General features: G+C 38.8%; 1 protein-coding gene across 1 annotated transcript; it reads right to left on the bottom strand.

Annotated features, from left to right (window-relative positions):
• Nucleotides 1-424: 424 nt before the first annotated feature.
• Nucleotides 425-23926, bottom strand: MTRR (5-methyltetrahydrofolate-homocysteine methyltransferase reductase). Its single transcript, XM_054164310.1, has 15 exons — nucleotides 23852-23926; nucleotides 22677-22849; nucleotides 19255-19408; nucleotides 17405-17522; nucleotides 15607-15970; nucleotides 12574-12696; nucleotides 11622-11775; nucleotides 10659-10747; nucleotides 9416-9596; nucleotides 7693-7735; nucleotides 7069-7255; nucleotides 4394-4512; nucleotides 1364-1456; nucleotides 1098-1277; nucleotides 425-646 (listed from the first exon to the last, which is right to left on the bottom strand). The coding sequence occupies exons 2-15, from the start codon at nucleotides 22818-22820 to the stop codon at nucleotides 502-504; spliced, it is 2094 nt and encodes a 697-aa protein (XP_054020285.1). The 5' UTR covers nucleotides 22821-22849; nucleotides 23852-23926; the 3' UTR covers nucleotides 425-501.
• Between the last annotated feature and the right edge of the window lie 2732 nt (nucleotides 23927-26658).

Below are 26658 nucleotides of genomic sequence, written 5' to 3'. Positions count from 1 at the left end.
GTAAACTTTGTGTGCAACATTCTGAACATTCATTCATTTTGGCAGTTTTGGAAGCTGAAAAAGATGTGAATACTCTCAGGAAGTATCTAGGCAGTGTTCAAATAAATTTTGGCAAGTTAGTAATGTACTTGATGATGCATGGATCAGTGTGTAACATACTTACTCTGTAGCTTCTTGACCTATGTGTTACAGAAAAAAATACAAGATGTAAGCATACAGTTGTACAAGTGCATATGTTTTTACTTTCTATATTAAACCAATCTTAAAATGAGAGAATCAAGGCACTAAGACAGTCCATTCTGTAACATCATTAAACTCTCATACACTTCAAAGAGCACTGTTACTTCTTGTTGTTTAAAAGGTTTCATATTCCTCCTTGAAATGTCAATTAAGACAGTTAAGGTTTGGGTGACTACAGACACTTTTAATAATAACCTTTAGTTAAAAACAGGCATGAAAAAAAATCTTTTGTGTTGCAAAGGTACAGAAAAAGTTAAATGTTTAGCTCCAAACATCCTGCAAATATCGGTTTGCCTCTCGAAGCATGGCCAGGATTTTCATTGCTTCCAATTTGTCACCTTCTGTTTCCATGCTGAAAATGTCCACTACAGCATCACTTACACCATCAGCCATGTGCTTCTTATCCCTAAGAAAAAGAGAGAAAAAAAAAGAGAAGGGTAATGCATAGTAATGTATTTTTTTCAACAGCTGCAAAAGCAAGATAATATTGGAAAAGAGGCATTCAAAAACCAACCCAAACAAAAGCATAGCTTGTACACTGCATGTCAAGATTCTCACTCGAGTATTCAGATAGCTCTGCCTTGACAGAAACTAGACCTTAACTGAATACTAAAAAAGAAAAGGAAATACTAAGTGACTAAAGCAATCAGTGGAACTGAGTGATTACAAGTGGTTACATGTGGTTACACTGTCAAGATATTATTAGAAAAAATGAACCCACTAATGAAAATCGCATTCCAGTAAGGTGCTTTCAGTGTCCTATTGGCACTTTCTTCAGACATCTCTAATTGTTTTCAAAGCCTCAAACTTCTGATAACTGTTCTCTCTCTGAGACAGTCCATCTCCATTCTACTCACCCACATATATAGAAGTAACCTTTCTCTTTCAGCAGGACTCTGGTAACTTCCTTAGCATGAAGCCTGATGACATCTTGCACATATTTAGGTGGGGCTACTTCTGAAGTTGAAGAATCTCTTGAGAAACAAACCTTAAGATGAGTCAATGTGCCGTTTTCAAGAAAACGTCTGAGCTCATCTCTGAAAGGCAACAGAAACTGTTAGTAATGGCTCAATGATAAGCATTGCCTCAAGAATATAAAATGAATGCTAAATAGTGAACTCGCTTGAACAAATAGTCTCGATCCTGATGCCGACAACCAAAAAACAGCCACGTCTCTCCAAATTGCCAATCAGGATGCTCTTCTCTGAGCTTCTCCCTACAGAGACAAAATAAATAAATTTTAAAAATTCACTCCTGTTCTACCAAGTGCAGAATCTAAAATGTCTATAACCTAATTCTCATTTAAATTAATGCTTTGATGAACCTCTGTATTGGCAGAAATGTGAAACAAGTTAAAGTAAATCACAGTCAAACAGTCCTTATTTGATTTTCCTGAATACTCACTTTTGGCCCAGCACAAAATCAATCAACTTTAAATGAGGATTTTTGCCACAGTTTCATATTGGAATGGTCAAGATTGACACTTTCAAACTGCATGAAACATTCCTGCCTGCTGAATAAGGAGATCGCTACCCTTTGTCCTTCATTGGAAGGCCTGTGAAAACATCTGGGAAAACTCAAAGCAGTCTTAGCATGCTTTCCATTTAGCTGTAGAAACCTGCTGGACTTTATGAATAACAATCTATTTACTATCAGATTATCAGAAGAGTTACTGTATTTTCTTGAAATAATGAAGAAGGCATTACTTTAGATGAGTTTTTGCTTCAACTTTCAAATTACATTTTCAGAGAGATTTTATCATTGATCAAATGTTTATGAAATGCTATGAATCCTTTAAAATAAAATGCAAAATACTTTTGAGAGATAAAGCTATATTTGGGAGTTAAGTAGTAAGGATTGCGTATTATGATTTGGTTAAAGCAGAAGCATAGAGCCAGAAACATAATTGCAAAATTTCACTTTTCTCTCAAATAAAAAGTGTTTTGAAAAAAAATGTTAAAAGATGCAAGAAACTACTTGTAAGAGACTAAATTTTCTCTCTCTTGATGTGAACCAACAAAGATAAAATCATCTCTGCTACTGGACCAGACAATAGCTGATGTGTATTGGGCAGACGCCACTGGCTAACGAGCCTCTGGAATGTGCATAGACAAGGTCCTCTCTACCTGTCAGCTACCCTGGAAAGGGAGGATGGTGCAAAAGACAATGGATTCACCACCTGGACATTTACCTAAAAAACTGTATAAAAGATCTGAGCAATGCCTGCTCAGGAGAAGGAAAAAAGACATCACCATGCAGCCTGGAAGCAGCAGACCAGAAGGAACCCTCTCTCCAAGTCATAAGTTCTGCCTGCTACAACTCATGGAGCTGAAGAGGCTGCTCAGAGAAGGACTTGGACTTCGGGATCTCAGAATACAGAATATACCAGGATGGAAAAGACTTCTGAGATCATTGAGTCCAACCTATCATCCAACACCATCTAATCAACTAAACCATGGCACCAAGTGCCTCATACAGTCTCATACACTTCCAGTGATGGTGACTCCACCACCTCCCTGAGCAGCCCCTTCCAATGGCCAATCACTCTTTCTGTGAAGAATTTCTTCCTAACATCTGGTCTAAACCTTCCCTGGTACAGCTTGAGACTGTGTCCTCTCCTCCTGTCACAGGCTGCTTGGGAGAAGAGACCGACCCCCACCTGGCTACAGCCTCACTTCAGGTAGTTGTAGGTACCAATAAGGTCTCCCCTGAGCCTCCTCTTCTCCGGGATAAGCAAACCCAGCTCCCTCAGCTGCTCCTCACAGGGCTTGTGCTCCAAACCCCTCCCCAGCTTTGTTGCCCTTCTCTGGACACGTTCCAGCAACTCAACATCTTTCCTAAACTGAGGGGCCCAGAACTGGACACAGGACTCAAGTTGTGCCCTAACCAGTGCTGAGTGCAGGGGCAGAATGGCTTCCTTGCTCCTGCTGGCCACACTATTCCTGATATTGGCCAGGATGCCATTGGCCTTCTTGGCCACCTGTGCACACTGCTGGTCACAAGAAGAAGACAGGGATCAGAAGAGTCTTTGGCCAAGCTGTTAACCTTGTAAACATGCAACTAGCTTTAAGCAGTGTGGTCACAGTCTTCTCTGCATAGCTTGACTTGAGGCCCTCCTTCCCTCCTCCAGCAGAGGACAGGACAGCCAACAAGGATGACATCTTCTCTACACCAAAGCGGCAGCACCCTTCCTCCACAGATCCAAACTGTCTTGGGGGTTGGTAACTTAATTCCTTTCCAATTCTCTCTCCCTCTTCTCCCTCTCCATTTTATTTTTTTCTCTCTCCCTTCTTCTGTTCTGTCCACTTTATTCTGTTAATAAATAGCCTCGCTGTTGATACTTTGGCCTCGCTTGTGCCTCTAATTTCCTAACATGGGAATATTCAAAAGAACTGAGTCTCTTTCCTTCTCTGGACCAAGACACTACTATCTTGCAGGAACTAATAAACCACATAGGATTGATATATATTGATTACCTATAAAACTGGCAACCATTCCCACCCAGAAACTCCACTCTTCCCATTCTTTGTTTCCTTCAAACGATCACATTGTGTATCTGTCACTTGCTGAATACACAGCTCTCTGCCTTGAAAACTTACACTGCTCAGGTTGGAGGGGAAAAAGTAGGGATCTGCCTTGCCTCAAACAAAAACCCACAAACCCCAAAACAACTGCCCAGTTGAAGGGCAAGCTCCTCATCTTAAAACATCAAAATGTGAAAACACACATAAATAAGGAGATGTGGGAGAAAACCTGGTTTCATCATGATAAGGTTTCTAATATAGATGCCACTTATGAAGGAAACAGATTTTGAAACCCAAACTTACGCTAATCAATACTGTTTCTAAAAAGTACTTACAGAACTTCCACTAGCAACAGAGATAAAGGATTTGATTTCTTATTACTGTTTCTACGGTTCACCCAGTTCCTCATGTATCTACTATGGAGATTAAGTACAGTCAAATGAAAGTGTAAGTTTTATTGATTTAAAAAACAAATACAAAAGCACTACTCATTAAAAACCAGTAACACTATTTCAGCACACTACTGTGGGAAAAAGTGAAAAAATTAAACTGCATTTCTACTCAAAACCTGAGGCTGCATTTTGTTCAACATCAAAAGGTTGCTTTCCAGGTAACAATCCAGTACATACCTATGCTGCAGGAAACCAATAAATGGTGCAATTCCTGTTCCTGGACCAACCATCATGAGTGGGACAGATGGGTCTGCCGGTAAGTGGAAAGTATTGTTTGGACGAGCAAAAATAGTTATCTAAAATAAAATTAGATAGAATACAATGAAAAAATATTCTTAAGCAATGAAAATACAATGAAATTCTCAGAATCTTCAGGATATTTACATAGAGATTAATTATAATAACACACAAAGTTAGGATAAAATTTCATACTATATTTACAAACCCATTAATCCCTCTGGAGGAAAACTAGGGAAAACCACACAACTATCTGAATATGAAAAATCACAATCAAATCAAATCTGAATATGGTATGACAGCTGTGTACAGGGAAATGCTACATTATAGTTGGACTCGATTTTAAGTCTTTTCTAAGCAGGCAATACTATTAAAATTGGCTGCACAATAAATTTGGGGAATACTGTTACAGAATTCAAAGTTTGGATTTGGTGCTCAAAGGGAAGTAGAGCTACTTTATTGCTTTATAGGCAATTAACCGGTTTTAACATTGTGGACATCCAAAAATATTCCAATGGAGGTGAGGATTTGTTTATAGCCTACTGATACTGAGCTTGCTTTCTTAACTTTCATGGAAGCTTGAGGTCCAAAAAATGCACATGGGTGCTCAACGACCTTGAAAATGGTTTATATCATTCCACTGCTAAACTCTAATTCTGATTTTCAGACCTCTGTTTGAAAGAAGTTTAACTTTCTTTGGAGCTCTAACAACTCCTCTCTGCTGTATGGCTAACACAATATATAGAGAATAAGAGATTGCTGTTTTTAAAACTTTAAAAGATTATTCAAGACTCAACAGAAGCTACAGCAGAGCTTCATCCATTAAAGTCATAAGTGAACATCTGATTTATTTTGTACATGAATTATGAAAGGATTTGAATTTACTTAGAAGTTTAAGGAAGGAGTGAAGCACTGAGCAAAGTTACTTAAACTCTGTTCTGTAAATCTGAGTGGTTCACCACTGCTCATTTCTTATAACTTACTTCACTATAGGTACCACACCATTAAAGAGGATTATTTTTCTGATTTCATAATGATAAAAAAAATAGTGTAATTCTTGCTGGTGGAGGAGCAGTATTTATATTTCTGTTATACTTACTACTTTGAACTGTGCTTGATTTAGGAGTCTATCTTCCCTATTAATGATTCCAAACTCATCATTCCTTTAAAAATACTGCAAATGGGGAACATTTATACTGTAAAGTGTTTTCAGTTAAGGTATTTTTGCATAAGATCACACTCATCTATTTTGAGTTGGTATTCCATGTATTTCTTCAATCTATGTGTACTGCTGCATATTTATCTAGGCTGAATTCTAACTTGCACAGCAGATACAAATACTTTCAAATTTTATTCAGGCTCAGTTTGCATTTTTTTTTTAACTCCACCTCTTTTTCATGTTTGATCTTTAATATACTGCAAAACAATCACATCTTAAATAAAGATATGGATACTGGAATAAGAGGTATGATGCACATGTTAATTCAGTTAGACTTCTGAGTCAGTTTTTAAAAAAATGAAGCTCATTTGTATGGCTTTCCCTTCCATTTTGCCAGATCAACATCTCAAATTATTGGCATAGTTTTCTTGTAACCAAATTCTACACTTGCTTCCAGTTTTTAAAATAAAATATAGATTAGACTGGCAATAATTCTTTCATCCTATTAACTATATAGTAGAATTCCAAATTTTTAATCATTATCACTTTCCTGGGTTCAGCCAGCAGAGGATTAATTTTCTTCTTAATTTTCTTGATGGGGCCACACCCAGCTGAACCATACAATGTCATGGCCACTATATAATGGGTGAGGGATGAGATGGTTTTCTGTCTCAGGCTAGCGATGATTTTCTGTCTTGGGCTTTGGGTGCACAGGCAGGTGCAAGTGTTTCATTTTACATGACTTGCTTTATAAATCATTTTCACTATTGTTGTAGTCCTGTTGTTCACGTGTTCTTTGCTTTGCTGTCATTGTTCTCCTTAACTCAAGCCTGTGAGGTTTTACGTTTTGCTCCCAATTCCTCCTTCCGATCCTACTTGGGGGAGCGATTGGGGAGGAATTGTGTGAGCAGCTGTGTGGTGCTTCTAAAACATCCTCCACGCCAAAACATTTGTGATGCACATCAGAAGCACCATGGACAGCTGCCCCCTGTGACATATTCAACAGCTTGGCCTTTGCTAACTGCAAGATCTGACAAGAAGTGAGTTTTACCATTTGCCCCCTACTATCTGCCACCCTTTCCTGTAAGTGACCAAGTGTGTCTCTTCCACAGCACTAATAGTCGTAGCCATTTCATTACACAGTAGTATTTTAGTTCATGAAAATACCTTCCAAGACTCACTTAGGACTAGAGTGGGGTGGGAAACAACTCTGTCAGCAATGTAAGGTTCACAACTCAGGTATTCATGGATCAAGTAAAATGTAAATTTACTGACTTAGTAACAGAGTTCTAGACATGTTATAAAAGGGAATGTGACCTTACAAATAGGGTAATACTAGAAAATGAATGTGTATATTGCCAAAATACTTGTATCAGAGCACAGAAAAAAACAACCTGCAGTTGTTTCAAATGTGCATACATTTAACAGTTAAGGAGTGTAGAGCTAATAGCCATACCTTTTGCGTTGAAAAGCTTCCTCCTTTTGTATCCACAGTGTTTTTAATGGGGTGAAGTAGAGGTGCCACTAACTCAGCAAGCCACCCTGTACATACTCCCTTCCGTGAGACTTGTCTAGTGGGACAGACAGGGAACTCCACAATATTAAATACAAAACACAGTTTTCCTGGCTGATACAAGTTTGAACTGCAAAGACAAGAGCACAAAAAATGCACAAGACCTGAGAAATGGCTGTAGAACCTTACAGCAGGTCCATTCACAGTGAAAACCAACTCAATTAAATCAAGATTCACAGAATTCATTTGACTCTGTGATATTGATAGATAATTAGGAAACATCTCAAGGTTAGACTCAGCAGCCAGTGCTCACAGAAGAGAATCCAAATTCCAACCAGATTCACAAATGTGTGAGCTTGTTCTACTCTACTAGGCTTCCCAGACACTCAAAAATCCATGTTTGGAATAGTCACTCTGGGTTTTTTTGCAACAGGGACTAAATAATTTTTTCCTGAGATTTTTTTCATTCGTTTCTCTCACTACTTTAGATTGTAACATACACACACACAAATTGAGGACAAAGCATACTTAAATTACCAGGGAGATATAATTTGAGTATTTCATTACCTTGACACTGAATAGGATCTGGCTTGTAATTTAGGAAGATGTTCTGGAAAAAAACCAAACAACAACCAGTTAAAACGCCCAAATCCTTCTTATTATTTGATTCACCCCAATGAAAAGAAGAATGTTTATGTTAAAAATAGATTACTTCTAATATTACTCTGTTAACATTCAGTGTTTGTGGTTTAGAAATAAGTTTTAAATCAGACTTTTAAAAAATATACAAAATAGAGTTCATGATTTTGTGGAACATCTGTTAAAGAACCTATAAAGGGAGGTCACAACAGTTAATTTATGGGGTTGTTGGTCAACTAAAAACAACTGTAAGGTGCACAGAAGAGATGCCAGCAGCTAGTGGATAAGGTGAAATCTGAAATTTGATTTTTCTCACATTTCATCTAAGAGCTCAAAAGTTCTCAGAGTAAGAATTGTTTGTCTGAAAATTTCTATACATTAAGTCCTAGAAGCAGATGTGCCAGTTCAATTTTGAACCACTGAGTGCCTGTACAAATACCTGAAATCCTATCTGAAAAAAACAACAACAGAGACAGGAGTTTATGGGCATTTTTTCAATAAGAAACCCACTGTATATATCACACATTTATATGTATGTATGTTCATAGAAAAGCTCAAACTCACTGGTTCCTTCAAAGGAATGACTTGCATGCAGACTGCCCATTTTGGCTCAGGTAAAGGGCATATTAAAAGGAGACAAACATTACTAAGTGAACAGTGTGGTAGAAAATGGTGAGAGTAAGTGAGCAATACAAAAAGAACTGCTAGAAAGCATACAGTGGCGTAACACGGTATCATACAGTTTAACTGCATTTTGAGCTGTTTTCCCACATGTACCACCCTTTTGCAGCTATTCCAACCAGTACATGGACACCCTGACATATTTTAAAGATGCTCTGCTGCAGAAAATAGTTGCAAGTCAGAGTTAATAAAAGCTAGTTCAGTGAAATCACTTGAAGACAACACTAAGTCCACCCATTACTTCCTTGGAGATATACATTTCAAAAACTTCCCTTTTATTCAGTTCAGTTGCTGTGGTGTGAACAATACAGCCTTTGAAAAGCCAAGCATTTTTGCTTTCATTGTGAAAATTAATGCATAGTATAAAGTGGAGAAGAGTTTTGGGGTAGGTGTGGAGAAGACAACCAAAAGAACATAAAAAGCAATTTTTTCTGTTTCACATTAAGAAATTCTGGGTTTTAGTCTGCAAAATAACTGCCAGTATTTTCAGATATATTTGAGATGGTTACAGTTAAGTCTAATTCCTTCACTGTCCTACTTAAGGAACCCAGTGAGCATACTGGACATTATGTAGCTATAAATATACTGGGAAAAGCTTTTTGTTTCAACAGGTAAAGGTGCAAGAAAAGAACATGCAGGCAGGGAAATCAGGGGATGCAAAAAAGCAGTTGATGAACAGTTTCTGGAACGCCTGAAAACACTTGTGCTTACTTTTTTTATGCGCAGGAGCAGTCCACAGTCAATTGAAGCATAGGTACATACCTAAGTGTTTGCCAAGTGAAGGGCAAAGACTACAAACTGGAGAACAGAGCTTTGCTCCCCAACAACAGCTTTAGTTTGATCATTATCAATACCAAAAAATTCCTGAAGCGGTAAACTGAACAGTTGTTCCTCTTTCTTCAGAAACTGAACATCCAGTCTAATGCATTTTCAGAAACCAAACTAAATTAAACCTAAATCAATCACTTACCAATTAACAGGTTAAGTGAAGGTTTACAGCTTGGAAAAGCATGTAGTAAATCGAGCAAGCAAACATTAGAATCTCTAATAAAGCGTGTATAATCAGAGGCTCCTTGTCTGCTGCAAAGCTCTTGAAGCCTCCGTTTTTCTCCTGCATCACTGGTACATTCCACAAGAGCTCGTAAAAATGCCTACAGGGAAGAAAAGAAGAGTGAATGGTAAAAAAACTTGTCCATTTGGGAAAATGGTCACAAAGCTGGAAAAAAAAAATTGATTTGCCTGGGGACAGGAAGCAGTCACCTGACAGGGTAATGAATAATACAATTTATTTCCTAACGCCCACTTTCACATACCGTGAAAAATTGACATTTTTCTTTCTCTTTTTGGGACTACTGTTTTAACGTCTGGGACCAGCCAGCAGATCAAAAAATCCTGCGTCACCAGAGTGAGGAGACCAATAAACACGCACAACTAACTTCCTCAAAAAATCCAAATTTATGAAAGGCTTTCTAATTGATGTATTTGCACTAAGTTAAGTAAACAGCTCCATAAGGTAAATTAATTCGAGGCAGAAAAGCATCTGCTAAGTACCAGAAGCCAGGAAAGGAATCATATATGGTTTTAAAAGACATTACTGTAAATAAAGTATGGTATTCAATGATTCATGTAAATGTTGTCATGGTGTTTTATTCTGTAATTTATGCTACATAATGGTATTGCAAGCTTTCTTAAGGAATGATTAAATTGAGGATGGTAAGATGTAACAAATAAAAAGCAGATGTAAGCAGTTACAAGTTTTGTTCCAAAACAAAGGTGAAAATAGACACAGTGCATAAAAGAAAAGTCATCCAAATCAGATGTGCAATCACATGATATATTCCTCCAAAAGAATACCTGGAAAGCAATTTGAGTGTGCTCAAGCACTGAGCTTTCAGACAATAGCTTTGAGTATGGAGTTACATAAAACACATTCTACACTGAACAGGCAACAAAGGTGGCATGTTCTAAAACCAGAACTGGGCAATACTCCACAGCCAGCTCTCTTTGCCTACTCGTACTGTTGAGAGAATAAAGATTGCAGTATTTCATAGCTTGCCAGATAAAGTACTCAAATGAACAAACAGCATCATACAAATTGCCAATCCTCATTCACAAAGAATCATGCTAACTACGCAGAAAGAATAGATCAGTACGTGGCCATAAAGCACACAACTGCTAAGGATTTATCTTTAAAAGAAGAAACACATAACCACCTTTTTGGGAATGGCTCTTATTTCCAGACACCAGGTTAGAATGAATTTCAGAGTGCTTCTTTGAGGAATGTGTTGTGGGTAAGCTGCTCCTAATTCAGGGAGAGAAAAACAAAACACAATACATACATCTATTAAATTCCAAAAACAGCATTACAGAGTGCTTGTTCCTTCAAGAAATACAAGAAAACTAAACTGCAGTCAGTTCTGTATGTTCAAGACCCAGCTGGTTAGAGGAAACTATAAACAAAACATCAAGACAGTCTTCCAAATAAGTATCAATGACAATTTTCAAATGAAAACTCAAAACTTAGCAGGAAAGTAGGAAGAAAAAAGATCAAATACATGAGTGCTCAAAGAAATTTCATTACTAAACTACATAAGGCTTTGTTGAAACTTTCCACCTTAAAGAAACTCAGAGGAATGCTTACCAGGAAAAAGGAACATCTATATTTTTTTCCCCTCTATTAACAAGCACTCCTAAAAATTGGAGCAATTCTAAGTTTTCTAATGATCTAGCCAATGTGAAGCATGGAATCAGAAGACTCAGCAGAACAGATCCACATAGATGTACAAGCCTTTTAAAAGGCACCATGAGCCAGCACTATGTCTTCTGCTTCACAAGTGTAACTCTCTTAGTATGTGAAATAGATTGATGTGAAGTGCTGTACAAAGACGGATTTTAATTTCAAGTGAGGAATTGTTGGGAAATGTGATTAAAGACTTATCTACATAAACATGAAAGAGCACAGGAGAATGAGATGGATGAACACCAGTGCCAGGCTCAAGTTCCTAGTTAGAAACTAACTCATCTATGGCAAAACCACCAGCAGCATTCGGGGGTCCTCTCTTTGTTAACACATTTCTCTAACTCCCAACAGGACTCCATGAAATCACAGCTGTGTCCCAGTAATAAAAATGATCACAACTACTACAGAAAGGAGTATTCATTCATGACCTCCATACCTTTCTTTTTAGTGCCCTGCTTAACCTTTACAGAAACAAAGTACTCTCCTTTTTCAGAAAGTCCCAAGACTCGAAGAAGTTCTTCCACCTCACTGGCACTGTTGGGACACATTATACAGAAAGCATCTCCGGGTTGGTAGTCAAAGATTATATCCTGTTTTAAAATATCAGATGGTTTCTATTAAGTTGTATCACAAATCAAGCCCTACAGCATCCCCAATCCTCACAGCAATCTTCCCACTATAACAGTCACATGAAATCACAAATTTTTTACTGTGTACTAGCCATTCACTGTTTCTTTTCAGGTTTAACCTTACTAATTAGAAAAATCTTTCCTTAGCTGGCTTAAATATTTAGTCACTCTTTAGTAAGAACTGCTGAGCAGTCTACACAAGAGGAGAACAAATACATATTAATAGGATGATCTTTCCTGAATAAACTAAACCAGTTTTTACACCTAGGATTACAGGGTTGACAGTTTGAGTAATACATTAGCAACTCAGAGCAAATGAATGCCAGAGGCAGAAACAGTGCTCAAGAGCTAATTAATCTTATCAGTTCATTATACTAGTCAAAGTATTACTCGTGTAGATTACCTACCACATGAAATAGTCACAATTCAGTTTCTGAATATTCCTCAAATTGTATACCTAAAAACTGAAAGATTGCTAGTTTTCAGTATTCCCTGTCTGCCCTTCTCCCCTACAAATTCCCTTCAATACAATATCCATGAAATGACAAATAAACTAACTTGACACTTCATTTCTGTTTTGACTTTCGTGGAGTCATATTTTTCAGTGAGCAAATCAAGCTTTGCATTTACAAAACAGAGCAGCCTAAGCTGACATTCTACTGTATAGGGAATTATTTTTTTCTTTTTTTGAACAGTCAAATATTTTCCCCCAAGTTATTATACATAACACACACGATTTCACCCTTTATTTTAACTTACTGCAACATCAAGCTCTAAGAGCAATGCAGTTTTTATCGCATCTTCTCTAGTGAGCTGAACTGCTTTTGTAACTGGCACTTCAAAGGTTGATCCCTCTGAAATCAGTGAGGATGGATGTGGATTCTGAAAAAGAGGACACAAAAACTTACAGTAAAAATGCAAATCAGTTGTATGACAGCTTACTATGAGACATAGGAATTGGTACAATTTTTTGGAAAGTCTTAGAAATTAATTCAAAACAATAAGGAAGAACATGAATCTTCTGTATACAAAAGGTTTTTTCTCTATATTTTAAAGTGGTATCTAACAGATAACAAGCACATATTCAACTATAAAAGATCAGTAGGCTTGAACCCTCTCCTCTAGTAAGCCTAAACTACTATCAAATGTAGGTAGCCATTTCCTTTTTCAAGAGCTACATTGAAAATAGCCAATTAGAGGATGGTATTTATGTTAAAACCCAGAAAACTCTTGCCTAATTACAAGATGAATGGACACAAGAAGAAAGAACTGTTTAAAAACATTATTGCAGATTTAGACTTTGGAGTGCAAATGAGGCTATTATTACAGGCAATTTATAAGAGGAATCTTTAAAACTATACTGAAATTTCATAGAATCATAGAATGAACAAGGTTGGAAAAGACCTCAAAGATCATCAAGTCCAACCTATCACCCAAGACCTCATGACTACTAGACCATGGCACCAAGTGCCACATCCAGTCCCCTCTTGAACACCTCCAGGGACGGTGACTCCACCACCTCCCTGGGCAGCCCATTCCAATGGCTAACAGCTCTCTCAGTGAAGAACTTTCTCCTCACCTCGAGCCTAAACTTCCCCTGGTGAAGCTTGAGACTGTGTCTCTTGTTCTGGCACTGGTTGCCTAGGAGAAGAGACCAACCCCCTCCTGGCCACAACCACCCTTCAGGTAGTTGCAGTTGCAGGTAATCAGCAAAGTTCCCACTAAAAATACCATGTTATGCCACAACAGTTCTATATAAGCAAAAACGTGTGCCAAGAATTGTAAACAGGCACCAAGAATAATTCCAGATAACCTCTGCAAAGCCTGTCACTTGATCAGACTACAGCACTCATTTCTCCATTGCTATTGTCATCGAGCTTAATCTGGTATCAATACAGCTGAAAAATAGGTGGGAAAGATACCATGTATCTGTAACAATACTCTGTCAAATGCAAGTAAGTTATTCTACTGGTAAGAGAACTTTGGTTATTCTGAAGATTTCCTATTTTCAAAACAGGAGACAGGAGAATCACTTGAGACCAACAGCTGAAAGTTAAAATTTTGACATGGTGATTAACGGCTTGGTCTAGATCAAGTTATTCTGCATCAGATGATAATAATATCAGGTTGATAACTTATATTCCCCTCCAAGTCAAGTTCAAGGCATAAGATCAAGATTTAAGATAAATTGTATTATCTTACACTTGCCACAAAGGCTTAAAATGAAGACTATTCCTGCTGCCAATAAGCAGCATCTTGTTAATTCAGCACTGAACCTCAACAGCCCTGGACATAGAACATATAAGTAAATAGAGAGACCATGCACCCAGCCGTCTTTAAATGGCAGGGATTCTATTGCTGGAGATACCCAAACCTCAAGCAGATGCACTTCAAAACAAGCCAATTTCAGCTGTGCTCGGAAAAAATATCCACGGTTGTTGCAATGTTAGATAGCGGAAAAGGACATGAATTGTGTCTTTCTTACTTACAACAGCAAACGTGGGACTTACTCATTGGCTAGGTCTAGTCAACGACGTAAAAAATAGTGCCAACGGGGAAAAACAAAACAACAACTAACTAATCAAACCTTCGTTTGATTCCTTCCACGGCACAAGACAACCACACATCTTTATAGCTGAAATCTGGATTATACTCTTTAACCTGTCACTGAAATTCACATTAGGAGATTCATCTTTCAATCTGCTCTGGTAAAGAAAAAATTACTTTTCCTCTGTTTACAGAAGAATCAAGACAACATTATAACCTGATCCACTTATTTCAGAGATCAGTCTGAACATATGCTATGACTTTAAAATAAGAAAACAGCTCTTTTAACCATTGAAGCACCACTTTCAACCCAAGTATTAGTCTTTAATCAAGGAGCACCTGTAAATCTTTGTTTCAGTAATTTGGATTTTTTAATTCCACAGCCTGACCAAAACCAGCCAAGCCTGAGAATAAAAGCAGTTATTCAGGTTTTGAATTCACACTCTCTTACATAACTAGATTAAGTGATTCCCTCAGCATTACCATCAGCACCTTCAACAGAAAAAGTGTCAAAGCCCTGAGTTACTAACTGGCTTTCATGGTCCTGACTAACCTCACTAGATGACTCCCACAAAACCTCACTGCTCCCCTGAACAGATAACCAAAAAGTCTGCCCTTTGGCAGGCAACCAGAAATGCTTTGAGTCAGGCTTTTAAGCTCATTTTCAATGCTAAATATGCCAACTAGAGAAAATTCCCAGGTTGGTTCTTCTCTTTGTACATAGCAGGTCTTTGTTCAACACAGCTTCATAGAAAAAGTACACCAGCTTTTGATTTACAGTTTTTCTTCCATTTCCAACAGTAAAATTATGATCATGTTTTTACAACAAAAAGTTTCTGTTATTAAATATGCAGTAGGATTTTGAGCAATTTTACACTCTCTAAAGACTTTTTGAAAATACTAAAAATTTAAACAGAAATCATACTATACTCCTTCCCACAGGAAGGTGTTTTTACTGACCTAGCAAAAGCCACTGAGAGTTTTAATTCTTCAGTTAGTGGCACTGCAATGACAAATTATTCAGCTGAATTACGCCTTGACATAAGTGTCAATAACTCTCATGATGGTAACTACACTTTCACAATATAAATGGACTTTTCACTTAAAATTCAAAACCCTCCTGCGCTGAGGGATGTATCTCCTTTATACAAGTATCCACTTGTGCTCTTGAGCCATATGTATCAGTATGCACACATGCTACTTCCAGAGTGGGAAGCTTTTCATCCTGCAAAGTGAAGTCCTTACCTCACCATGGGTGTCCTGAAACTGCACCTCTATATATTCTGATGGCAAGGCAGGAACATTAAGAGCAGACTGTGAGACAGGAGGGACAGAATGAACAAGTGAAGGTTCAGTGTCTATAGCTGGAGCTGCAAGACAGATGTCATCCAGTTTCTGTGACAGGACATCAGAACACCTCACACCCTCATCTTCTATCTTCAAGTTCTCTACTTGTGAGCTTAAGTTCAGTTCATGCACAATGGGCGGAGCTGCAGAGAGAGAGCTAGAAACAGCACTGCTCATGTCTTCTTTTTCTTTCTGCAATAGAAACGCTTCCTTGAGGGCAAGCCAAAGTCCATCAATCCAAGGATCAACCACTAATTCCAAACTGGGAAGGGAAGACAAAAAATAAGGAGAAAGAAATGGATGAATCATTGTGACTTACTGGGCTGTTAATTTACAAATAATGAAAAGACCACCTAAGCCAAAAACACTAAGAACTTTCCATTTTTAACATGTATCTGCAGCTGTTATCAAGAGGACATTTTTGTTAAAACTGTATTTTCATTTGCTATTACTACTATGCAAATTTATGGAGTCTGAAGTGTATAATAGCCTTGCTCTTCTTCCAGTTCCTCATTTTTATTTCCTTACATTGAAATTTATGATGTGAACTTGAAGGGATGGTAGCAAAATATGCAACTTTTCATTGGGAAAAAGCAACATAAGTAGCTTACTCTAATGGTCCATTTTTATTATTTTAGAACATAAGATACAAGTTTTATGGATATGGCAATGTTTGTGTTCAGCAGCATCATAACCATCATGCACAGAACCAATATAACCTGCAATTCAAATAAATAAACCAACACTGCAGCCTACTGGCAAGAAAGACCACCAGAACAGGAAGGGAGTTGCTTTTTTACAGCGGTCAAAAAAAATCCTTCTTACATAATTCTTCTGTCATTATTACTGATTTACTATTTTTTCTAAAAGAAATCTGCTTTATGGAAGTGATAAGAAAATGAAAAAGCTTTCTAGGGTTTGCTTGACTGGGAACTGGACTTATTTTTGTTTTGGTAAATGAAACACATCTTGAAACTTCTCCACTTATTCTCACTTAGTTTCTAAAACAGTGTAACAGGTTAAGGCACTGTAACCTGCCTGTTTCCCCCCAACACAGAAGTGAGGCAAAAGTAACACACAAAAACTCAGGGTTGAGATAGAGTTGCTATAAAATAAGAGTTTAATATAAAATGAGATAACATAATGCGCAATTACCTTAGTTTAGCCTACTTGCAGAAAAAGTGCAGCAAAATGCAGGAAAGAAAAAACAGCATAAAAAGAGAAACCCAGCATGCTACCCAACTGCCAACTGTCTCACCACTATTCCTGGGGAAACGAGACAATACCCAAAACATGAAACTCAAAAGCAGCAAGCAGAACAGGAAGCCTCTTATGTCACAACCTGAACTTCAAGCCCCATAATACTTTGCTTCAGCCAGCACTTTCATTTTGAAGCTGATGTGACAGCAGCGTGGTTTTGAATAACAGCAGCCAATATTCAATTTAACCTATGACAAACAGCTAAAATCTCTCCATTTTTCCAGTTACTACAAATGTTTGCTCACACTTCAAAAATGGAGTTTTATTTAAAGGCAACTGAAATTGAAAAGGCAGACTGGGCTTAGGCAGGACTCATTCCTATGAGGTACTGACTATTCAGGTTCAACTGATTTCAAAGAGTTCAAAAAATGTAGCCAAACTCAGATGTAATTACTGCATCTTGAAGAAATAAAATCCAAACTCATTCAGCTCTTACCCTACACAATCATCTGCTAATCCTGTGTTATAGAAGTGCTGGGCACCAAGCTCTTGAAGTCGTCGGTCTACTGTCTTCCCACCATTACAAAAAAATGTGTACTCTGAATCTCCCAGACCTAGCAAAGTCAAGGAAAGAGGAATGATGTCAGACACCCTCCAAGGCTACACAACAATCTGCAAAGACAAGACTGGATTTTCTTGCAGGCAAACAGAAGAACCTGATACAGCAAAATGCATACTACCAGGACACTTGACAACCTTAAGAAAAAGAAAAAAAAGTTTGTCCAACATAGAGCTGAAAAGGTGGCTCCTCCTTCACAGATATAAGAATTACTCTGCAAACACATTGTTTTCAGTATTTCGCATTTCAGAAGAATGTTTGAGGCTTTTAACAAAATACAAAAACACTTTAACAGGAAAAATGTAAGGAACTGAAATAATTTAACAGTGAAACCAATAAACTACAAGTGAATTACTGGAAGAAATTATCTCACTTTCAGGTTAAAATTGTTAATATATGTTAAAAACCTATGTGAGAGAGTGTTAAAAGTAATTACAAAATATTGGAACCTTGAAAAAAAATAATCAAACATAGGAATGATTTTAAACAATACAAAGTAAGAAATGTAGGAAATTGTGCATAAGGAAATTTGATACAACATCCTCCTCCTGAGGAATCAGATCTTTATTTGCACTGCACTGCTTTTCCTGCCCTTTAACAGTCATGAAGATGTTCTGTTAGAATATACTCTTTTGTTATCAGTCAGAGTTGGTGAACTCAGGAGGTATATACATCTCCCCAGTAGTAGCTTGTGCACATCACCCCCCATCTTTACTATGTGACTCTTTGTAAAAAGGGAGTCTCCCTCGTCTTGATAGTCAGCTTTTATGTACTTGTACATGGTTATGAGGTCTCCCCTAAGCCTTCTCTTCTCAAGGCAGAACAAACCCAGTTCTCTGAGCCTTCCTTCATATGACAGGTCTCCCAATCCTCTGATTACTCTTTGGCCCTTTCCAGTCTGTCCACATTCTTTTTGTGTAGTGGGGACCAAAACTGTACACAGTACTCAAGGTGTGGTCTGACCAGTGCTGAGTAGAGTGGGAGAATGACATCTTTATCCCTGCTTGTGATACCTCTATCAATGCAACTCAGCATCCTGTTGGCTTTCTTTGCCACCGCAGCACACTGTTCACTCATGCCGAGCCTTTTGTCTGTCAAGATCCCCAGATCCCTCTTCACAGTGCTGCTCCCAAGCCAGGTGGCTCCCAAACTGAACTGCATTCCTGGGTTATGTGTTCCCAGGTGCAAGATCCTACACTTGGCCTCATTAAACTTCATAGTTCCTTCTTGCCTACTCAGATGCATTTTGCCAAATACGTATTTTGCATATAAATCTTTAACCTGAAGTTACATTAGTTCCACTGATGAGTATGATATTCAAAATAATTTTTAAAAAATCCTAATTGTGAATGCAAAGGGATAGGATGATCTTAAAACCTTATTTTTAACATTTTATGCTGCTTTTCACTCTGCATAGAAAAAATGCTCAATTACTCATAAAGTCAAGTGAAGTCATCTAGTCCATAAAGACTTGACACTTCAAAAACTTCGATAATTACAGAGATGTTGTGTGTCTTTCATGTAAAGAAAATCAAACTATAAAAAAATTAAATGGGAAGCTTATATCCAGATGATTTCTGTGACATAACATAAAAAAATGTGGTTCATGTTACAAATATTTTACAATCACTTTAAAAATAGTAAGTCAACCTCTTCAAAAGAAAAAAATAACATCAATTAATCACTTCCAGACAGTTGCTACAATAATATAGAAAATTCTAAATCACCTAGCAATCCATACTGGAGATGTGCAAAATGATCAGGTGGCAAGGTCCTGTCTTGAATTTTCTTTACAAACTTGCGGGCAGTGTCTGGTGGGTCTCCGGTACCGGTAGTGGAAATAACAATGACTACAGGAGCCTTTTCTGTTTCCAGCTCATACTGTAAGTAAAAGAGCAAGTTACAAGGTGCCATTTGATACCCACCTGTAGCATTAGATATTATCTTCCACCTTTCCTTATCCCAAAGGTACACAGAAAAATGTTTAATATCATTTTAGCTATAATAAACTACAGAAAGTTTTTCAAGTAATGACAAGTAATTTTGGAGATGCAACTTAAGATCTCAATTGGAATGTTCAAGACCAGATTTGGCCAAGTGTTAAGGAACCTGCTCTGACCTCAGCTGACAGATGACCTCTTGGAAGTCCTCTCCAACCTCACTACTCTATGATCCCATACCACAATGCTGAAGGCCAGCATCTTGAACAAGCTAGGACACATGAAAACAATACTTCACAACTGCACTCCACTTAAATACACAGCTCCTACAGTATTTTGTCAAGCAGAAATGGTATTTCTGTAGATGTGATCACAATCACACAGTCACGATCCCCAAAATCCCACACAGAAAACTAGGGTGTGGACATGCAAATTAGGGGTATCATTTCTGAATTCCATTAGGGAACATTTGGGTCTGTCTGATAACATCCATGTTACATCTGCCTTTGCCACTAAAAAACTCTTGTGTTTTGGAGGACTTAAGGTAGCTCTGAACTGAGATAATCAATTACCATGCTCTACAGTTTAATTCATTTTGGCCTCTTCACCCTGCCCTATATTAATTTTCCTTCCTTTTGCTAATGCTGATCTTTCACGTTTCCCATTGTTCTATGGGGGCTACTTCCATTATACCAGGCTGACAAGAACTGCCTATACTTGGGATTGTGTATCAGTTCAATAAATTCAGGTCTCATGCAACCATTACCTATTTCTTAAGTAGGAACCATTGTGTTTGATTACTCCATCTTTTCACTGACAGCAGGCTGCAGCACTGTGCTAGTGTGCTGTCTATCAGGTCACTCACACAACATGCTGTTTCACAGCATCCCTGCAGGCCATGGGTTTTGAATCACACAGCCAGCTACCTGTGTGAAACACAGCTCTACAGGATCATAGACACCTTGTTTCAGAGTGACCTCTGGAGGCCACCTAGTTCCACCCTATGCTCCAAATGCAACTAATTGCCAACACCGCATTAGGTCAGCTATAACCCTAGCTGAACTTTGAAAACTTCTAAGCATGGAGATTCCATTCTTCTGGACAGCCTCTTCCCTCAAGAAGAATTTCTTCACTACTGTCAAATCTGAATTTATCAGGCTTACTGGGAGATCTGACATATCACTAGGCCAACAAGAACCTTACAGAAATAAAGGTTTTTCACTCTACCTTCCACCTCTTCCTATATCTTTAGTATTACAACTTTGTCCCATTCTTTCTCTTTCCTTCAAAAGTACTCTTCAGCTGAGGACAGCAGTGCCACACAACAGTGGTAAGCAGCCTGCTCAAGCTCAAGCTCTGAATGACTGCTGAAGGAAGAGGATGGGATCAGATACCCAGATATGGCTTATACAGAACAATACATATCGTGGCAAACACGCTTATCCAGATAACTCATCCAAAGCCAACTATGTGCACTGTGACCCATGATGATATCCATTTAGCCTCCTGTTTTATTGCTCCTACCTCATTTCCACTTTAGTCTTTCATCCAGCATAAAAAGCAGTCCGTAACCAACCAAAGATTTATGACCCTTTCTCAACAACAGTGTAGGTGAGAGAAACTAGGGAACAGCCAGTGCTTCTGATCCATTTTTGTATGGCAGCAGGATCACTGTCAGAATCACTGTTGAAGCCATAATTTTAAAGGTACAGCCTAAAGCTACCACAATCACATTATGGTTATTGATGCTGTAGCCATACATTCCATGTACAGACCTTTACAACAATCCCTTTAAGTGATGATGAGGTCTGAAAAAAACCCAAGAGCTGCATAAAGACAGGCCTTCTACCTGAAAAATATGGACAAAATGGAAACCTCTGACTTCCTCACCTAAAGCATACATACACACACCTCTGAACTATGTATGTTGTGGAACAAACCCTCCAATCTAACATACCCAGAGAACTTCGCAAGAAGCCCCACCAAATGCAAGCATTTGCTCTCAGTCATTATGCCACTCTGTCTTCCCCTCCCCAATTACACATAAGCTTCTGGAAGTTCTACAATTACAGTAAGGGGTAAGAAAAGCTTAAGTGATAAAGTCTACAAAATTGCAGAAATTCTTTTTTTCTCAATGCTCAGTTCTCACATTCTCAATTCAGCACATCTTTCTACCTCATCAATAACACATAGCTCTGGGTCATCTGGCCAAATTTCACAAAACAGATTTATTCAAGTGGCAGGGATAGTATCCTGATTACTGCCTTCCTGAAAGCAATCTCCAAACCTTTCAAAATGCAATAAGAACGAAATGAAAGAATATAATGAGAATCTTCTTATTCCCTGCTGTCTGCATAAACGTCTTTGTAACACTTTGCTACACAGTGAACATCCATTCTATAGCAGAAGTCCAGCTACCCAACATACAACACAGCTTCAAGAAAACAACCTGTTAAAGGGAAATATTTTTGTAAACTTCTCAAATGTTCAAGTGCATAAACCTCCCTTTTTTAGGCATTATTTTCTGCTCATCTTATATGAAATATCAGGCTAGCAAAATTTGCTTGTGGGTTTTGTGGGTTTTTTTTAATGTTTGTGTTTGGAGACATGCAGTTTAAAGTGCTTTGTGAAGGACATCACCCTTTGCGCTGCTTTTACTTACAAACACCAACAGCTTTCAGATCCTTACCCTTTGATAAAAGCAAAACATAAAAAGCCACTTCCTTGCTCCAGGAAAGCTTTTTATTTCTTCTAGACTATAACTTGAGTGTATCTGGAGTGAAATGAAGTGAGTATATGTTATGTAACTCAAGAAAACAGCACAAAAGCTCAGGGTCATGCTGCAGTTAACAGGATACAAGACCTCAATACAACACAAAAACAACAGAAAAAACAGCATGCATCATTTCTAATTACAAGAGATGTGACCAGCAAATACAGAATTCATTTCCTACTGCAGAAATAGTTTTCAAGAAGTCACTGCATTGTCATTAGAAGAGAGATCAAAGAATACTGTTCTGCCTTTGACAGAAGGTTATTAAGTGTGTGTGTGAATTGGTCCAAATTACTGATTCATAAGAAGCAAAAACTTAAAACTAGGTGGGTGCTTGTGCTCAGCCTGCACAGTTATTAACAGCTACCACCTGAGCACATGAAGAAAAATGCATCTTTTGAAAATCTTTTTCTCAAAACAGCAAGGAGAATCTCACCTTGTCCATTTCACTCATACAGTGCATATCAGCTTCAAGTCCATGGGCCCCTGCTTGCTGCCATATTTCCTCGGCTATGGCTTTTGCCTGCCCTTTTTGTGTTGCATAGAGAAGCAAAAATCTCCTTTTTAAATCACAGCACATTTCCTAAAACAGAGCCCTTTTTAAAGACACTGCAGGGAAAAAAGAGTGAATTTATTGGATACAGAAAAGCAAAATTTTGTTTTGCTTATTAGAAGATAGTTTAAAGGACAGCAGTATTGGTGTTTAATTTGGAAATGAGACGTCTGCTCTGAATAAAAGCCATTTCTTACAATCAGGCTTTGTAGGCCAGGTTGCAAAGGACTCATCATATTGGCCACCTGTGCTGTACTGCACAGTTGAAGTAATGTTGCTGTATCCCTAGTATCATGAATCTAGTTTGTAACAATACAAAAGTAACTCATTTTGTAAAAATATATACGATTTTTATTATGCAAGTTGTATTTTCTACTTTAAGTGAGTGACTGATTCTCACTTTCTTATTTTTTCCTGAATGCCTTTACACTTTACTGTCTACTATATTTCAGAATACAAACATTGGTTTTCATTCTATATTTCAAAAAGGAGTTTCTTAAACAAGTGCAAACTATCTAGAATTGATTGGCTCATTTTCTGCTAAAAATAAGAAATCATCCCAGAGAAATCTGCTGCATCATAAAATGCCACTCCCTCACAAAGCCTTGAAAGCAGCAGGATGAATAAGATCTGTATCCTTACTCATTCACCTGTGAGAAGCTTCTTCCATGATTCTGAAATCATGAACAGCCAGAATGCAATAGATACAAGGACGACTTCAAGAAGCAACACACACTGATTTACACAAACCTGTAGCTGACTAGTTTGAGGCATATATTTTTCCTGGTTTTCTCTCTCTCAAGGGAAAACAAACATAGCTCAGCTGCATAAGAATACTGCATTATATTGACATGGCATTCTATTTCTTCTCATAGCATACTTGTAAATCAAAAGTGGTAAAACTGAAAGCTTCTTAAGAGTACAGTGCCTGTACCACACATGAATGCTATGAAAAATGTGAAACATTTTACAGCTTTCATTGTCTTTTATTCTAATACATTTCCAATTATAGTTTTCATTTTTAATTGATTATATTACCTCCAAATATTAATAATTACCTTAACAGTCACTTTAAATAAATTCATTTAAATATCTGGCTTCATGTGCATGTTCCCAGAAGATGGGTGGGTCAATTTTTCACCCTGCTCTTCTAAAAGAAATACAAAGACATTTGATCACCCATATGAGATACCTTAAATACATGTTAAAAACCATCAGTTGCCTGTAGTAATATAGACTCATCCTAGTCCTGTGCTATGTTTTTACCCTAACAGTTCTCATCAGCAGGTGGCAATGCTTGACCATAAATGGAGAAAAAAGAAGATGAAGCAGTATTTCATTACTACATTCTTTCTCATATCTCAGAATGGATGAATCTCTTTTCCACTGGGATCACACCACAGCACAGAAGCCTTCTATACAGGAAAAAGCGGAGAGTAAACTGTAAACATTTTAGCCAGGGGATTAAAAACAGATTTCAAGTAAGAGTCAGGTTGGGAAGATGCATAAGAGAAGCACAAAAATTGGCAGTAGTTGGGGGATAGAAGACAACAGAAAGAACAACAGTCACAAAGTGACAGCCAGATGTCAACAGCATCACAACCTCTGCCTATTTCATGAAGAGCAGCCTGCCCATAAGACACTGTGTAGTGCTTCCACCCCAGCTAGCACAGTAACAATAAAGGGTGTAAAAAGTAGCTACCTCATCTTGGGTGTATGCACATAAACTTGCGGGGAATTTTCTCACTGGTGTGCAGACACGCTACAGAGAGACACATAAATTAGAGCAACATCTCCCACAGAGGATGCATGTAAACAAAAGAATCCATGGAGTCAGAAGAAAGGATTGTGCTTGAGATGGCTACTTCCTGAGAGACAGCTGTGTGTGCATGTAACAGTGAGAATGTATGTTTGTAGGCCACAACTGGACAATTCCTTGGAATTAGATATAGAAGGCTGTTTAAATATTTGTAGGCATTTATTGATATTCTATAAGGGTCTAGTATTCTATCTCTTGCATTGTTGTTATTGATCTTGAGTATATAGTTCAATTACCTGATTAAACAGTAGTAAATTAACTGCCTGTCAGTTATGTCATGAATAGATTAATAAACCCCTTTGATCCTGATCTAAACTACACAAGTTGAGGTATTTCTTACTGTGAGAGCACCTTCTCTGTCATAAACTAGAACAGCTTTATGCAAAAACTAGGTGCTGCCTGATAAAAGAAAGGGAAACTAGTCATGCCTACCTGCAGATGAACACAATCATAAATCTGGAACACACCTGCACTCAGATGTACATACTGCCCATATGGATCTTGCTTTGCCGCACTAAAAACTCTTCAAAGGTTCCTCACTTTCATCTGAAATACAGAAGGTAAAAGATGTCAATACTGTTGACTGTTGACCTTTCTAGAGAATCCCTCTAACAGTATAACCACACCAGCAAACTTTAACATGTTAATGTGTTCACAGTCACGTGTCAAGAAATAAAACAGTATTTTAGCTGGGAAAACAATCCAGCATTTGCTGCCTGAAACGAGGGCTTAACATGAAACTAAGGATGAAATTCCAAAATTTAGCTCATCTGACCCAGCACTTGGCAAAGTCAGAAAATGAACACTCCACAACAGATCAGGCCCCTAAACCAACACACTGTAGGCACAAAAGCACCATCTATGGATTCTAGCGATAGCTTCACTGAACCAGATGTACTGGCCCTAGCCCTTACTTCATGCACTGCTTCATGTGCATATGTGGTCTGTCAAAAATATCAGTGTGTGGGCAGAGACTGGATAAAAACAGAGGAAACCTCTAGAGTACCTTTACACACTTCTGCGTGTCTTTAACCCGGGCTGTGGGCCCGTTACTTCATTGCCATGTAGCTAGTCTCATGTAATTTTTTCAAGTTAGTGACTTTACCAAAATCACGTTCACTCGACGACCAACACAAAAATCCCTGTAAACTTCAACGAAACCCGCAAGTGAAATCCTCCACGGCCCAGGGCTGACCTTCCATCCAGAAAAATGTGGCTGCACTAACCAATACCCTGCTGGGAAGGGGGAGAACTATCCCTGAAGACAGATGGTGATTTTAGGCCCACACCACTGCAGCAAAATAAGCCTCCCGGAGAACCGCGCACCTCGCCTCGGCGCGGGTCTCCCGACTCCCAGAAGCTGTCTCTCAGGGCGCGTACCCGCTGGGATCACTTGTGCTGAAGGACGCGCTTTTCATCCAGACCTACACAGGATCAAACCTGACCCCCGAGACAGAGCGCTGGCACCGGCCCGCGCTCCGCACCCGCCCAGAAACTGCCGCGCCACGCCACACCACCGGCAGCAGCGAGGGGGCAGCCGGAACGGGGCACGGTGAGTCCTGCAGGGGAAAGCGCCAGCTATCGACGCCCGGGAGCAGCTAGCGGGGGAGCGCCGGAAGCTCCCGGCAGGTTACGGATGCACGTCATGGCGGCGAGGGTGAGGTTTCCTGCGCTCCTGCAGCTCGGTCCCCAGAAGCGCCAGGCGTCCCCAAAACAAAGGGAGGAAGAGAACGGAGGTGGAAAGACGCCCCGGGCCGTGGTTGGCAGCAGTGGGCACTAGGGTGGGAGGGACGCACTTTGGCCCACGGCGGTACCTCCAGGGCCTGCCTGTCACTCGCCGTTCTTGGCGGAGGGAAGTGCTGGGTCTGTAACAGGAAGTGGAGAGGAGGGCCTCTGCCGGTGCTGCTGTCAGAGTCGCTCATTTCCTGCGGTACCGGGCCCCTTTGGCCCGCTCCAGCCACGAGTAAGGGTGATGCGCCCTTCCGCCCCGCGCGGGTAAGGGAGAAAGCGCTGCCGTGCAGCTGCTGCCCTGTGCCTTGTCCCGCC

Source organism: Dryobates pubescens, chromosome 9 (genome assembly GCF_014839835.1).
Source record: "Dryobates pubescens isolate bDryPub1 chromosome 9, bDryPub1.pri, whole genome shotgun sequence".
In the NCBI taxonomy this organism is placed as follows: Eukaryota; Metazoa; Chordata; class Aves; order Piciformes; family Picidae; genus Dryobates; species Dryobates pubescens.
This window is presented reverse-complemented; position numbering and strand designations above follow the sequence as displayed.